This window comes from Chiloscyllium plagiosum, chromosome 4 (assembly GCF_004010195.1).
Source record: "Chiloscyllium plagiosum isolate BGI_BamShark_2017 chromosome 4, ASM401019v2, whole genome shotgun sequence".
Taxonomy (NCBI): Eukaryota; Metazoa; Chordata; class Chondrichthyes; order Orectolobiformes; family Hemiscylliidae; genus Chiloscyllium; species Chiloscyllium plagiosum.
Window position 1 is genome coordinate 113610967 of NC_057713.1, and position 16671 is coordinate 113627637.

At 40.2% G+C, this 16671-nt stretch overlaps 1 protein-coding gene across 1 annotated transcript in view; it reads left to right on the forward strand.

Annotated features, from left to right (window-relative positions):
• eif3hb (eukaryotic translation initiation factor 3, subunit H, b) overlaps positions 1–5306 on the forward strand; it is a 113289-nt gene extending 107983 nt beyond the window's left edge. The window contains exons 7-8 of the mRNA XM_043688999.1: positions 1813–1945; positions 5024–5306. Of these exons, the coding sequence (XP_043544934.1) occupies positions 1813–1945; positions 5024–5121 (231 nt within the window). The 3' untranslated portion in view covers positions 5122–5306. The remainder of the gene's footprint in view (positions 1–1812; positions 1946–5023) is intronic.
• Positions 5307–16671: the final 11365 nt, after the last annotated feature.

Genomic DNA, 16671 nt, shown 5'->3' on the forward strand with positions numbered 1-16671 from the left:
TTAGAAACACAAGTTTTTGTTTACAATCTCCCTAAAATCAATCTGCTAAAAGTATTCTGACCAAGCTGAGTGGTATTAATGCTGGAAATCTGAAATAAAAGTACAAAATACTGGAAATACTGAGCAGGTTAGACAGCATCTGTAGAAAAACAGTTGACATTTCAGGTTGATAATCTTTCATCAGAATTGGGAAAAGTTGGATGTAACAGATTTGAAGAAAATGGTGGGTGGGGCAAAGGCAAATCGAAGGTCTACAATAGGGTGGGAAGTGAGTAATTGAATGACAGAGTTAGTTTTGCTGGGCCAAAGGGAAATGTAATACAAGAAGGTAAAAGATGTTCTAAGTATAAGTGTACTACTGGCTGAAAACAAAAGTAAAGCAGGTCCCAAATATTTCTTCCAGTACAATCAATCTCAATGTAATGTACAACGTTTGTTGCTCATTACATGGTCTACTCTGCATTGGGCAGACTACATGCAAATTGGGTTACTGCTTTGTGGAGCACCCCTGTTTAGTCCTCAAGCTCAGCGACCCACAGATTCTTTTGTTTTAATTCTTTACACCAACATCTCTGACATCTTTGTCCTTGACTTGGCACGATGTTCCAACAAAGCTCAATGTAATTTTGAGAAACAGAGTCTCATCTTTTAATTAGACAATTTACAACCTTCTGGGCTGAACATTCAGTTCACCAATTTCAGACCATAAAACTCTGCCCCTCCCTCCCATTTTATATTTCCTTTTCTTTGTATATTTCAGTTTTGTGTAATTTTTACTTTCAGATAATACCACCCCTGCTCTGAATGCATCTTTGGTTTCTATTCCTTCCTCATTACCACCCCTTTGGCCCTGTAAGATTTAAAACTTTTGTTCAGTGTGTCTTGTCTTCTACCCTACCTAGCTTTCTCAGGCTCAATGTTAGGATGCACAAGGATGATTCAAATCTACTGGGCTACATGGTGAAGTGTACAGTATTAATTTTGATTAGATTAGATTACTTAAATTACTTAGTGTGGAAACAGGCCCTTCGGCCCAACAAGTCCACACCGACCCTCCGAAGAGCAATCCACCCAGACCCATTCCCCTACTTTTACCCCTTTACCTAACACCTAACCTGCACATTTTTGGACTGTGGGAGGAAACCCGCGCAGACGTGGGGAAAATGTGCAAACTCCACACAGTCGCCTGAGGCAGGAATTGAACCCGGGTCCCTGGCGCTGTGTGGCAGCAGTGCTAACCACTGCTACCGTATTATTTGTATTATTGCACAAAAGTCAAGTTGAGTCCTATTGTCACTGATGGTCTTCAGATTCATTTGCTATTTGAGAAATTAAATGTCGCTGGCTTGTCTTATCAAACGTTTTCTTGGCTGATCTTTGGAAAAACTCGAATGGGCGCAGTGCAGTTCACAAATAATCAATTTAGATAACAAAAAGGAAGGTCTAGTGTTTGAGCCTCTGGCTTACCCTATTATATGGTTAGATGAGCACTCTTAAGTATAAGTTTCTTGGTTTATTTATAGAGGTGACCATAATATAAAGTCTAACAAGGTATGGTAACTTGTAACAAGAATATATATTGTTAATAAAGAATAATTTACGTAACTAACCTACAAATATATCTGTGGATGGTGATACTAATTAGACACTTTTTTTTCCTTTTTGGAAGAATCTGAGGATGTGAATAAAGTCTTAATTTAAGAATAAGATCTCCCCTACCCACTTGAAAGATGGTGTTATCTAAAAGAATTAAGTTTTCTGAAAAACTTGATTTGACAGCAGCATAAATTCAACTTTATCATTTCGTTGCAGTACCTACACAGACGTCAGCTTGAAAATTCCCAAAGACAGAGCCGAGGAGAGGCACCATTGCCAGAGGAAGACCCTTCCAAGTTATTCAAGCCACCTCAGCCACCACCAAGACTTGAAACACTCCTTGTTGCAGGTTAGAGATTTAGAGGGTAGACTAAAGGAGATAACTGAAAATTGAATTCTTCCAGGTTGGATGTAGTACAGTTTGGTGCACCAAGCTTTGTATCCTGCCCCAACCTTAGAGCTTCCAACCTAGGGTTTAGCAATGAACCATTAATTATGAACTGAACTTGTGTTTCAGGGAGGGGTGGTTCTTTATAGGAGCCCTCTCTGCTATATCATTGTGACATTTCTCTATCAGCTGCAGGAATAAGATTGATAAATTTATCCCAATTGGTAGAGATTTTAGATTTTTTTTTGCTATGAACTTGGGCCTATTAAGAGCCCATTAAATCTCTATGTGGAATCCTTCCTGTGTGTAGGCAAACTTGAATGTTCATTTGGTAAATTGTGGCTAGGTTTAGACCAAGTATTCAAATTTTAAAAACTTGTATCACATATAGGCATGAAGTAGTGGTGTCTTTAATATATTTGGCATTCATCTGAAATGCCAATGGTACAATCACACAGCTTTTAGAATATGTTTGAGCTATTGCAACAGGCTTTCACTATATTAATGCAGTTGTTATTCTAATTCAATTTAGTGTTTCTCTAGGTTGTCTTGATCTGTAAGGTATTTGTGGTTGGTGAAGGTAGAGAAACAGCATGCTATTACTGGGTGTGTACCTCCCAGTTTCTCCAGTTGCAATATGGAGGAAATTGATCATATTTTCAAATTTTTTCAGCTTTATATTAGAATAATTTAAGGCACAGCGCTTTTCCAGGATAATGTTTTCTGGTTCACAGCAGCACTGAAATTCCAGCAGGATTTAATTTTGGTTATAATTTTCCCAACATTTTCTCAAGTAGTTACGTCCTTCTCACTCCTGTGTTAGACTTATTGCAACCAGAGCGTATTCTAGTCGATTTTTTTAAAAAGTCTTTCTTCTAAGTCATCTTTTCATATGACCAATAGTTTTATCTCAAACATTTACTTGCATTCTGTTATCAGCATTCCAGGGCTGAATCTGGGATGTTCTGTGATTTTATGTATAATGCTTGGATAACTACTCAAGATTGCATCCAGAATTGATCCAGAATCTTGTTAGTTGGACAATGTTCTGTCTGTATTTAAAATCTCTAGAAACTATAGGGTTACCACCTCCATCTACTGTGTCATGATTAAAATTCAGATTTTTGCTTTTAATAAATAATTTGCTTGTGCCTTTTCTTGTCCAGTTCTTACCTTTCTTTGATCTTGATCCATACTAAGTTGTTGGGTCAAAATCTTGGAACTGCCCTCCTCTACCTACACCAAATGGATTGCAGTGGATCAAGAAGCCAGCTCATTATCTTCTCTTGGGAACGGCAGTAAATGCTGGCCCAACCAGTAGTGCCCACTTCTCATGAGTGAATCAACAAAAAAGAACTAACTCAGCATCGATCAGGAGTTTAGCATGTTATCTTTCTGTGGATGCAATATTTTTAACAAGTTGTTGCTACTTCACCTGCTATAATATGCCTGTCCCTTGTGTTGCCTCCTCATTGAGGTTTAACCCAGTTTTGTCATTCCTCTGACTTTGCACAATTTCTTTAACCCCATATATTAAAACTACCACTCACGTGAATATTTCTGGAAGGAGTTTTTAAGTACTTTTTTCTCCCCTTATATTTATCCACTTTGTGTTTTTTTTTATTTGTGCTCTTATCCATCACATTTCCTCATGGCATTTGTGAGCACTTTTCATTTGTGACACAGGCCTGCCTCGAATGTTAACCCGGCAGAAGTGGGTACTGCAGATGCTGGAGATTAGAGCCAAGATTAGAGTGGTGCTGGAAAAGCACAGCAGGTCAGGCAGCGTCCGAGGAGCAGGAAATGACTTGAATGTTAACCCCTCAACCCTCTCCCCAGAGATGTTCTTGTGCCTGAAAGAATTGGGTTAGATCATAGAGAAAGTAGCTAATTATATAAAGGATAACCATTTTAGTTTAAATAATCATTCTGCCTGCCACAATCAAATTTTAAGAAAAGTCATTCTACAAAAATACTTACTGTTTAGCTGTATCTTCTGGTTCTTTAAATTATTTTTGTATTGAACTTGAAAAATATAAAAGAGCTTTTCTCATGATATAACCTTTAGTTGTTTCCCGGAAAATAAAGCAAACATAAAAAATGGCCAAAGCAACTCCACAGACCTATTGGCATTTTCCCCTAGGCCTGTACAACTACTGCCAAAAGTGCTTTAAAAAACAGCGTGGCTTGGCTACTTTCCACTCTTTGGTACGTTTAGAGCCTAAATTGAATCCCTGGGTGGTGCCTCTATCAATGGTTATTCGCAGACTAGAAGACGAAAAAATTATTTCAAATATCTCTGTCTGACAAGACCATTCTAGACATGAGTGGTTTGGGATTACCATATCAGATTTGGGATCATAATCGACAGAATTATTGCCATCATAATGAATAAGTCTAACTTGGGTGAAAACAGTATTGATTCAAACTGGATACTGAGCTGCTGACTTGAGCTGAAATACTGCGGAATCCCTTGAGAACAACTGAGAGCTTTATTTACCAATATTTTGGCAGTGTTTAGCTGCCATTCAATAATTAGTAAAGTTAGAGTAGCAAAGGTAACTGAATCTGGCATTGAGGTTGAAGTACAAATCCCTTTTCCTTAATTTGTATTCCAGGGTTTCAGCACGATGCCAGTTACATATCAGATGACTGGAAAGTACCAGAACATTGCCCATCTTAGACTTTGATATTAATGTTCTTTGTAATTTCTTCTGGAGATTTTCAGAAAGGTCACATAACAAGTGCTGTTTAGTTGCTTTGACGCTGGTCACCTTAAGTAGACGTGATTGGTGCTGTGATTATGGAAGTGGTCTTATTGTAATCTATGGTCATAGATTGGCTTGTCTACATGTATTAAAACAACAAAAAAGTATATGTATTAAATATTGACAGCATATCATTAGTTCACTCTGTGTGGTATATGATTGTGTGAAGTATTGTCCTTTGAATTCTGTTTTAAATCTTTCAGGCTAGATTTTGAACTTAGGTTCCCAGAGTCTTTAATTTTATGTTTTGCCTTTTTTCAACTCTTGACAGGACAAATCAACACCTACTGCCAGCAGATCAAGGAGTTTACATCACAGAGCATGGGCAAATTATTCATGGCTGAAGCCCTTCAAGGTCACAACAGCTGAAATCTCAATTGAATGTCCTTTAGGTCAATATGGTGTTCACATCCAATAAAATAACATTTATCTGAAAAGCAACACAGAAGCTGATTTTCTTATAAGTTTTCTTGTTTTTGTGTAACTGACATTGGGAACTTCATTTAGCCCAGCTTATATGAATTCAATTAAAATAAACATGAATTTGATGACCATATTGTTAGTCTTGTATTTTTCTTCCAGCTTAACCACTCTCCCTGACTGTAGGAGCCAATAATTGAGAATATTGTGCTAGTGAATTAAATATTAACATCATCATACATGGTTCAGTGGTCTTAAAAGAAAATGTGGATCAGTTTGACTATTATTCTCCCCCTTGCCCTTTTGTTAAGTAATGTATCCGTACAGACCAGCTTCAACCAGAAATGAAAGACTTTTAATTTGGAATGAGATTTTAAAAAAAAGAAAGTTACCTCCACTGTCCTTTAGTTGTACCTTAGGCGCACATTCCCAAGAAAGAGTTTGGAAATAGCCAAAAGGTCTTTGAAAAGCAATACAGCCTAAAATAGCATCCATCCCTCACCTTCTTCATCCATGTCACCACATGCCTTCCACCTACTCATGTGCCCACGGCATCTCATACTGTCACTGGCAACCAATGCCCGTAACCTTCTCTTGGCTCCCCTTTATGCCAACCTATGTTCTTATAGTCACTGCCATGGCTCCACATATTCTCGTTCCTTAGAAGGTGGTGGTGGTGAGCTGGCTTCTTGAAGCACTGCAGTTCACATGCTGTAGGTAGACCCATAATGATCTTAGGGAGGAAATTCCAGGATTTTGACCCAGCAACATGGTAGGAATGATGATCTATTTCCAAATCAGGATGCTGAGCGGATTAAATATAATTTTAGATGATTTATAATCATCTAGAAAAGAATAATTTGATTAGGGATAGTCAGCATGGTTTTGTGAAGGGTAGTTCATGCCTCACAAACCTTAATGAGTTATTTGAGAAGGTGACCAAACAGGTAGATGAGAGTAAACCGGTTGATGTGTATATGGATTTCAGCAAGGAGTTCGATAAAGTTCCCGACAGTAGGCTATTGTACAAAATGCGGAGGAATGGGATTGTGGGAGATGTTGCAGTTTGGATCAGTAATTGGCTTGCTGAAGGAAGACAGAGGGTTGTAGTTGATGGGAAATGTTCATCCTGGAGTCCAGTTACCAGTGGTGTACCACAAGGGTCGGTGTTGGGTTCACTGCTGTTCATCATTTTTATAAACGACCTGGATGAGGGTGAAGAAGGGTGGGTCAGTAAATTTGCAGACGACGCTAAGGTCGATGGAGTTGTGGGTAGTGACGAAGGATGCTGTAGGTTCCAGAGAGACAGATAAGCTGCAGAGCTGGGCTGAGAGGTGGCAAATGGAGTTTAATGCGGATAAGTGTGAGGTGATTCACTTTCGTCGGAGTAACTGGAGTGCAAAGTACTGGGCTAATGGTAAGATTCTTGGTAGTGTAGATGAGCAGAGAGATCTGTGTCCAGGTACACAGATCCTTGAAAGTTGCCACCTAGGTTGACAGGGTTGTCAATAAAAGCTAAAACACTGTATGCCTTCTTAATAGAAGGATCGAGTTCCAGAACCATGAGGTTATGCTACAGCTGTACAAAACTCTAGTGCGGCCGCACTTGGAGTATTGTGTACAGTTCTGGTCACCACATTATAAGAAGGATGTGGAAGCTTTGGAAAGGGTGCAGAGGAGATTTACTAGGATGTTGCCTGGCATGGAGGGAAGGTCTTACGAGGAAAGGCTGAGGGACTTGAGGCTGTTTTCGTTAGAGAGAAGAAGGTTGAGAGGTGACTTAAGAGAGATATGTAAGATAATCAGAGGGTTTGATAGGGTGGACAGGGAGAGCCTTTTTCCAAGTATGGGAACATGAGGGGGGACAACTTTAAAGTGAGGGGAGATAGGTATAAGACAGATGTCTTTACTCAGAGAGTAGTAAGGGTATGGAATGCTTTGCCTGCAACGGTAGTAGATTCGCCAACTTTAAGTACATTTAAGTCGTCATTGGACAAGCATATGGACGTACATGGAATAGTGTAGGTTAGATGGGCTTCAGATTGGTATGACAGGCCGGCGCAACATCGAGGGCTGAAGGGCCTGTACTGTGCTGTTATGTTATATGAAGTGGAACTTGGTGGTGATTTTCCCATGTAAATGCTGTTCTTGCCCTCCTAGATGATCATGAGTTTGAAAGATGCTGCTTAAGGACCATTCGTGAATTCTTCAGTCCACCTTATGGATCATACACACTGGTGCTACTGAGTGTCCATACTAGAGAGAGTGGATGTTTGTGGTTGTGGTGCCAATCAAGTGGGCTACTTTGTTCTGGATGGTGATAAGCTTCTTGAGTGTTATTGGAGCTGCACACATCCAGGTAAGTGGGGAGTACTCCATGATAAACCTGATTTGTGCCTTGTAGATGATGGGCAGGCTTTGGGGAGTCATCTGGTGAGTTGCTGGCTCAGTTTGCTGCTGGTTCCTGGTCTGTGATTTGCTCTTGTAGTCACTTCATAATGATGACTAGTCTCGTTCAGCTTCTGATCAATGGTAACCCCAGAATGATTATAGTGTAGGATTCACTGACGGTAACTCTACTGAATGTCAAGGGGCAATGGTTAGATTGTCTCTCATTGGAGATGGTCATTGCCTGGCATTTGTGTGGCATATAATACTACTTGTCCCTTTCGAGCCCAAGCCTGAATATTATCAAGTGTGATGCTGGAAAAGTACAACAGCTCAGGCAACATCTGAGGAACAGGAGAATCAACGTATCAGTCCTAAGCCCAGCCATTCCTGATGAAGGGCTTATCCCCAAAACATCAATTGTCCTGTTCCTTGGATGCCATCTGAGCTGCTGTACTTTTCCAGCATCATACTCTCGACTCCTGATCTCCAGTCCTCACTTTTTCCTGGATGTTGTCAAGGTCTTGCTGCATGTGTAATAAATATTACCTTGAAGTCAGAGTTTGAAAACCGTTCTTGACTTTGCATTCTCATAAACCAGTCTGTTTTGAACCCAAACTCCTAGTGGATCATCAAGCCAGACTATAAAAGATTAACAGCCCAGTCTGTGAAATCTTTTCAAATCAGTGTATTCTCCCAGTTCCATTCTCATTCTTGTGAATCTTTTTTTCACTTTGTAAGGGAGATTTGAGCAATGCCAGAGGATCTCTATGCTTTTCTGATTTTCTAATGTGCTTCCATCCACTCTGTGCTACCTTCTTGAGAGACTTGCATATTATATATTTGTGAGCCATAAACTGAAGAATAAAGGTAGACTTCTCACTTTTTAGAGGCAATCATCATTTCTGTAATAACGTTCAGACAATGCAACTAAAGATTGATTAAAAGAATGATTTTGTTGATATCTGATAATGTATTCTCTTCCTTTTGGCAAACTATTTGAGTTCAGGCTTTTTTTTTGTCCAAGAACTCAAGATAAGGGGGTCCATTTAAAAACCTTTTCATCTCAATGAAATGGAAGTCTTAAGCAGTATCTTGATTCCATTTTTAAGTAGCTTCATATAAAACAAAACTTCCACAGTCTTTAATCTTACCATCAGATCTTAATTTTGGTTTTCAATAATTTATGCAAGACTTCTTTATACCTACAGCTAGATCGAAGATGTTGTCATGAAAGGTTATACCCCTGCCAGTTTCATACTTAAGGTAGCTTCTACTGTTGTAATTTCTGTTAATTTGTTTTAATTTACTTTAAGAATTATGGAAGTTATTTATCTGCATTGATTTTTTTGTTAAATAAATAAAGTTGATGGCTGTGTTAAATATACATTCAATAACTACACAAGTTGAATAATTATTTCATTGTTATAGAAAGTTTAAACACAGCCCAAACCCAGGTTAAGAGACTGTACTGTATAAACTGTACTGCTAGAATTTGCTCACTTCAGCTGGTCATTGTGTGAAAGTTCCCCATTCACCATTATGGTTTACTGAAACTCTGACTACTTTGTGTTGATCCAGATGGGTGATATTTGTATTATATGGACAAGAGATAGGCACTTCTGCTTAACTTTTTGTATCCTGTGTTCCAAAGTTCTGGAGACTCCCAAGTTCTAATGACATGTAATTTTAACAGATCGAGCTAAAATACTCTTTGTTCCCAATTTACCATTTTTACAGTGATTGTGAGCCACAAAAGATGTCGTGTATAATCTCAGATACCACCAGTTTTCAAGCCATGCTCTCGTTGTCAAATTTACCACAGAAAATGTTACCCCCAACCCAAGTATCCAGTACAAATAAGTGACATATTTTCAATTTAAATATTTTCATTTAGGTTACTGGTTTGAAACATCATTAATCACTGCAATAAATTCTTAAGATAATTACACAATCACAGATGTACAGCAGAGAAATAGATCCTTCAGTCCAACTTATCCATGACGACCAGATATTCTAACCTAACCTGTTCCCATTTGTCAGCTCTTGGCCTATATCCCTCTGAACTCTTCCTATTCATGTAACCATCCAGATGCCTTTTAAATGTTGTAATTGTACCAGTATCCACCACTTCCTCTGACAGCTCATTCCATACACACACCACCCTCTGCGTGAAAATGTTGTCCTTTAGGTCCCTTTTAAATTTTTCCCCTCTCACGCTAAATCTATGCCTTAGAGTTCTGGACTCCCCCACCCCAAGAAAAAGACCTTGTTTAATTATGCTATCACATGAATTCTTGTAATTTGATATTCATCTCTAAAATACCTATCTCCTATTAATTGATGTTTAACGTCATTTTACCCTTAAACCTACATATCTTTGTCTTTATCATCTTTACAACCATCAACAAAGAAAACTTAGAAACTAAAATTATACATAAGCATAATAAACTGGTGGCAAATATTAGCCATTGCTTCTGAGGATTCCCCTAATTACAAACTGCTTCATCTTGGCTCTTATGAGTTTAGATGGCATCCAACCCTGAACGTTTCAGAGGTTCCATTGTTGAAATTGTTGTATAGCTGAGAGATGCAGACCAAAATTTTATTCCCAGTCTACTGAACTCATTGATCTCAGGGACTGCTATTGGTTATTGGTGTTTGGCTCTGTCAAGTGAGGACTGGATCAAATTTGACTTGTTGAACTCTATGGTCAAGTAGGAGAAAGTGAGGACTGTGGATGCTGGAGATCAGAGTCCGAGTGTGGTGCTGGAAAAGCACAGCAGGTCAGGCAGTTGCTGGAAAAGCACAGCTGGTCAGGGCTGGTCAACCCCAACGAAGAGCTTATGCCTGAAATGTTAACTCTCCTGCTCCTTGGATGCTGCCTAGCCAGCTGTGCTTTTCCAGCATCTCACACTTTGACTGTATGGTCAAGTAGTTTGCTGAAGCTCACTGACCAGGCCAATGCATTAGGACTGACTAGTCAGGGGCAGTGTTAAAGTTGACCAGTAACTATGAAAAGAAAGTGAGGTCTGCAGATGCTGGAGATCAGAGCTGAAAATGTGTTGCTGGAAAAGCGCAGCAGGTCAGGCAGCATCCAGGGAACAGGAGAATTGACGTTTCGGGCATAAGCCCTTCCTGAAGAAGGGCTTATGCCCGAAACGTCGATTCTCCTGTTCCCTGGATGCTGCCTGACCTGCTGCGCTTTTCCAGCAACACATTTTCAGCAGTAACTATGAAACCATAGCCAGCTTTAAGCAATGTCTTCAGTGGGGGAGGAAAGAAGGAAATTCTTATTCCCTGTTAGCTATCTATATTTTACATTTGTGTAACATGCCTTACTAAAGCGTACCTTAAAAGGACTGAACACAGGAAGATGACAAACTGAAATGAAAAGAAATATTTAGGAAAGGGAGATTGAAGGCATGAATGAAAACTGCACAGAGCGATAGCATGTAGACAATGTAAATGGACCAAAGATGGATGCTGACAGCAATAGAGTTGACCGCATGGAGATGACCTTACATTAAATCCATAAGATGGTTAATTTTGTTAATAGTTTGAAACTAACATCTCCCACTTGTCCTTCATTAGTTTATTAAAATCCTCAAAATAGTTTTCACTTTAGTTATCAATCTTTGTTCCGTTATTTTCCACTCCAAAGTTTCCTGGCTGGGCTTTTCTGAAAAGGTTCAAGATGTCATGCTGGCCAACACAGACACAGAAAGGTCAGACTGATTTTGTGGTCAGCTGCACCAAGGGTGTTTGCCACTGACCTTGAAGAAACCAGCTTTGAAAGCTGGGGTGATACCTGTGGCTCAGTTGTCTCCTTTTCTGATAGCAGTTTTTAATCTGACTCTCAGGTCAAAAGGATGTTACTCATGAATGGATGTTAGCAAGCAGGTAAGGACTCAATCGCTCTGGAGTACCTCCACGTAACAAAGCAAGAAATTAAAAACACTTCATATCTTCCACTTTGCATTTTTAGATAGCAAAATAAATGCTCAGATTAACATGAGCTGGAATTAAGTTTTTTTTGCTATTATATTCTATAAATATATATTTAACCGTAATATAAGTTAGTATATTGTTAGAACGCCCTCTAACACTCAGTGTTGCAAAAACCCTTGAAAATGTAACACTATCTAATGATATGGGAGTATTCTCATCAACTTGATGTTTTCCACTAATTGCCTCAACAGTGCATTTCCTGGAGAAATGTAAATCACAAACAGAAACTCCCAGATTTCTGTGTGGTCCCATGCATATGCATTCTCCTGCAGTTCCTGTCAGTGGGGTGATGATGGTCAACCTGGACAGTTTTGCTGTTACCACTTCTATTTATTTCTATAGCACATTTTTAACTATTTTTCGCTTTTTCACCTTGATTTTCTTCTCTCCTTTCTTTTCCTTTTCACTAACATTGTTCTTCTGGTTTTACCCCTGCACAATCCTCACCTCCATTCCTGTGCTGTAGAAAACTTCAAGAACAGCTCAAATTTGGGCATAATACAACACTCTCAACAGATAAGAAAACATGGAATGTTAAATTATCATTTAGGTAATCAAACTTGTAGCACAGACGTGTAGAGTTTGACCATCACTGACCTCTGGCACGAACCATTAATTCTTGAGGAAATTTCATGAGTAGATATTCTGATTGATTGTCAAAGGTTCAGAATGAAAATTGAGACTTCATACCTCCCTTCACCTTTTTAAACCCAGGAGGTCATGACGAAGTGACTAATTCACCATGCAGGGTTTTTTGGATAGCCATCTTCAATCTGATCCACATGACCAAATCAGTGTAAACATGTTTGGCTTAGCCATAAGTGTATCTTGACAGAAGCAGTATGCTCCAGGCTACCTCTGTGTTGGTGACCTGACCCGAGGGGAGATTAGATTAGATTAGATTCCCTACAGTGTGGAAACAGGCCCTTCGGCCCAACAAGACCACACCGACCCTCCAAAGAGCAACCCACCCAAACCCATTCCCCTACATTCACCCTTGACTAATACACCTAACAATATGGGCAATTTAGCATGACCAATTCACCTAAACTGCACATCTTTGGACTGTGGGTGGAAACCACAGCACCCGGAGGAAACCCATGCAGACACGGAGAATGTGCAAACTCCATACAGATAGTTGCCCGAGGCTGGAATTGAACCCAGGTCCCTGGTGCTGAGAGATAGCAGTGCTAGCCAATGAGCCCCCGTGCCGCAAGCAAGAATCAAGCAAGCAAGAATTAATTGAACATCAGCAGGTTTACTTTGGATCAAGATCACTAACAAGTTTCTAGTGACAAACTTGCCTATGCTGAGTGGCAAGCTTTGAACCACTACGGTGAGAATAGGCCTGATTCAACAGGCTTCAAATGAGTTAGGAACACTAAACTACCACTCTCTGCTGCTGGAGCCGCAGTACAAAACACTTCTGCACTTCTAAACAGACATACAAAATATTGCACACTGCCAGACGGTGTTTCTTCATGCCTCCCACCACAACCCCACCACCATCATTAGACCAAGTAGCAGACCAACTATCTTAAACTTAGCAGATGAGGAGGCTAAATTGCTTGGCTTCAGGGATTTATATGTGCTAAATAATGTCAATGCTGTACTGATAATGTCACTTGTAGAGGATACTTTTGACACAGGAAAGATGCTATAGTTAGTAGGACGTGTTATCAACCTTTATTGCAAGGAGAATGGAATGTAAAATGTAGCAAAGTTTTACAGCAGCTGTTGAGGGCTTTGCTGTTTCCAAATTTGCAGTACAGCACAGTCTTGTGTGGTGATACAGGTAGTTCTCCTAAAATGGCGTAGTTGTGTTCCCATGCGATGCTGTGTTATAGAAAATCATACAATAGAAATAATGGAGCCGATGGGGAAAAAACAGGGTTAGAGGCAAACAAGCAAAAATACCAATAAAAAGCGAAACCAAAATAATAGCCTGATGCAAACGAAAGCACAGTCTAAGTAAATTTTGACCTGTTGTATGGTTCTATATTATGATGCTTGGGAACGTCTATCACTTTATTTCACAAAACCTGCATGACTTATTACCTACCCCACCCTTTGGGGCCCCTCTCACCCATCCTAGCACCATCATATCATATATCCATTTCCAAAACAACTTACCACTTCCTGGATATCTCAGAATTGATCAACATCTGTGGTGCAGGTAGGCAAAAGTGAGGACTGCAGATGCTGGAAACCAGAGTTTAGATTAGAGTAGTGCTGGAAAAGCACAGCAGGTCAGGCAGGGTTTTTGCCCAAAATGTCGATATTCCTGCTCCTCGGATGCTGCCTGACCTGCTGTGCTTTTCCAGAACCACTCTAGTCTAAAAACTATGGTGCAGCTGTCAGTCTGGAGCTGGACTCCATGGTTCCCAACATTGGCCCTGGACATGGCAGACAATGGAAAATTGGTGCCTCTCTTTGTGGGCAGATAGGGATGGGGTGATGCATAGTAGGACATCCTTCTCTCCCTGGCCAACAGAGGACACCATTCTACTGGAACCATACCAACCTAAACAAAGGGTACCATCCAGGCCAGTGCAGTCTGAACCATTTGAAGGAATGTACGGAATGTAGGAAGAACATCGATGACCACCTCCACTCTGCCAATGAAAGTGCCACCATTTTCTCACTGATACCTCACACTCATTCTATTTGCCATTTCCTGCAACATCTTACCCACTCACTTTCATCCTCACTACATCTCACCCTGACTGCAATTGGATATCTCAACTCGTTAGGCTTTTAAATTAACAGATTGCTCTGAGCTGCTTGTCCTCAGGTGTAGAGACATTTTCACAACGCTTTTCCAAGTCCACTGGCACAAACATTTCACAATACTTTTCACGAAGCTCTTCATAAGAAAGCCCATGAGCTGATTGAATCGGCATCACATGATCAGAGTCCAGCCTTCCACACACTGCAACACCTAATGCCAGGGATGGGGATCGTATGGCAGCGAAAGGGAGTTCGCTTTATGAAAAAAAAAGTCAGCAATTCACAAATTGTGTTTAATAAACGCGCGTTATACGAGAACTACCTATAGATATAATTCCAATCAAAGCAGTTCACATAAGGCTTTCAACTCATTTTTGAGATGTATTGCTTATCTGATGTAGAAAGGCTGAACAGACTGGGATCGTCCCTCTTGGAGTTTAGAAAAATGAGTGATGGCCTTCTTGAAACAGACATAATCCTGAGGGGACTTGAATACCAGGAGTATGTTTCTTCTTGGGGGTTGGTGGGGAATGAGGAGACTAATGTGAGGGAAGACAGTTTGAAAAACTTTTAAAAATGGGAATAAAGAGAATTGTTTTCTCTCACAGGACCATTAGTCTGTGGAATTCTCTTCCCCACAAAGTTGTTGAGGCTGGATCATTGAATTTATTCAAAGCTGCATCACATTTTTGATGGATAAGGAATTGAGAGTTACGATCATTGAATTTATTCTGGACTGGCGTTCTGATGAAGGGTCACTGGACTTGAAATGTCCAGATGCTGCAAGACCTGTTGAGTTTTCCAGCAATTTCTGATATATTTTACCCTCCACCTCAGATCCCCTATGGAAAATCAGAGGACTCCCACATAGAGCGCCCTCCACTGGGGATCTCCACCTCATCGTGGCAAATCAGCACGTGCCAAGACGTGCCAAGTTCCACTGGGTCTGCTTTTTTTGTGCTATACAAGTAACTTTCTCCACTACCAAATCACCGGACCATTTCTCCAACTAGTAATCGTCACCTATACTCAATCTGCTTTCGTTTCTTCCTTTATCTGGAAGTGCTCTTGCACACAACTGAACAGCTTTCTCACCACCAAATCACTAACTTTTTTTTTGTTTAAGTAACTTGTGTGGCCAATTAGAAATTTACCTGCAAAGTCCATTATGGACAATGCAAACCCATCAAATTGAGGGGGAGTGGGAAGAGACTCTGTCAAAATGAATTGGGTCTGCTTTATAATATTTTTTCTAAACAACCTGTTTGGACATATTATTACCCAGCTCTGGAGCTGATAGGAATTGAACACTGGCCTCCTGGCTCAGAGTGGGTCTGCTTTATTTATTATGTTTCTTTTACCTGAGACTGCTTTATTCTTTGTTGTTGATCAATTTGAAATATAGAGCTTGCTACAGCCCAGAATTGAACTCTGGTTAACTGCTTGGAAAGGAGCTATGCTCATCACCATTCCATCATCACACTCTGGGTCTGCCTTTTTCTAAAAACCTATTTTTTTAATCAACCTGTTCAGAGATGTTATTACACCTCTCTGGAGCAGGTGGGACTTGAACCCGGGCTTCTTGGTCCAGGAGTAGGGACACCACAAGAGGACCCCTAACACCTTTGATTTCATCCTCCTGGGTTAACAAAACTACAAGAATCCTTTATTTCCATTTCTTTTCCCCACTGATTTTTATTTTTCTCTCCAAATCACCTGTGATTATTTTTTTTTAATAGTGAGGCATAAAAATGAAGATACCATTTTTCTCGTGTGGCCAATTGAATATGTACAAGCGAAGCCTTTTGATGCTGACATCACTTTAGAGGCTGTTCAGCACTCAGGTCAGTGCCAACCCTCTGAAGAGAACCCCACCCCAACCCAGCCCCTTATTCTATCCCCATATCTTCTGTAGCCAATCCACCTATCCTGCACATCTTTGGATTGTTGGACGAAACTAGAGCACACGGATGAAACTCACACAGACACATGGTGAATGTGTAAAGTCCACATGGACAATCATGGAGTCATACAGCATGGAAGCAGACCCTTTGATCCAACTCATCCATGCTGACCAAGTTTCCCAAAGTAAGCTAGTCCCATTTGCCTGTGTTTAGCTCATATACCTTGAAACCCTTCCTATTCTTGTACCTATCCAAATGTCTTTTAAATGCTGTAACTGTATCTGCATCTGCAGCTTCCTTTGGCAGTTCATTCCACATACGAATCACCCTCTGTGTAGAAAAATTGCCCCTCAGGTTCCTTTTAAATCTTTCTCCTCTCAACTTAAAAATATGCCCCCTAGTTTTGAACTCTCCCACCTAGGGCAAAGACCATAGCTATTCATCTTATCAGTGCTCCTCATGATTT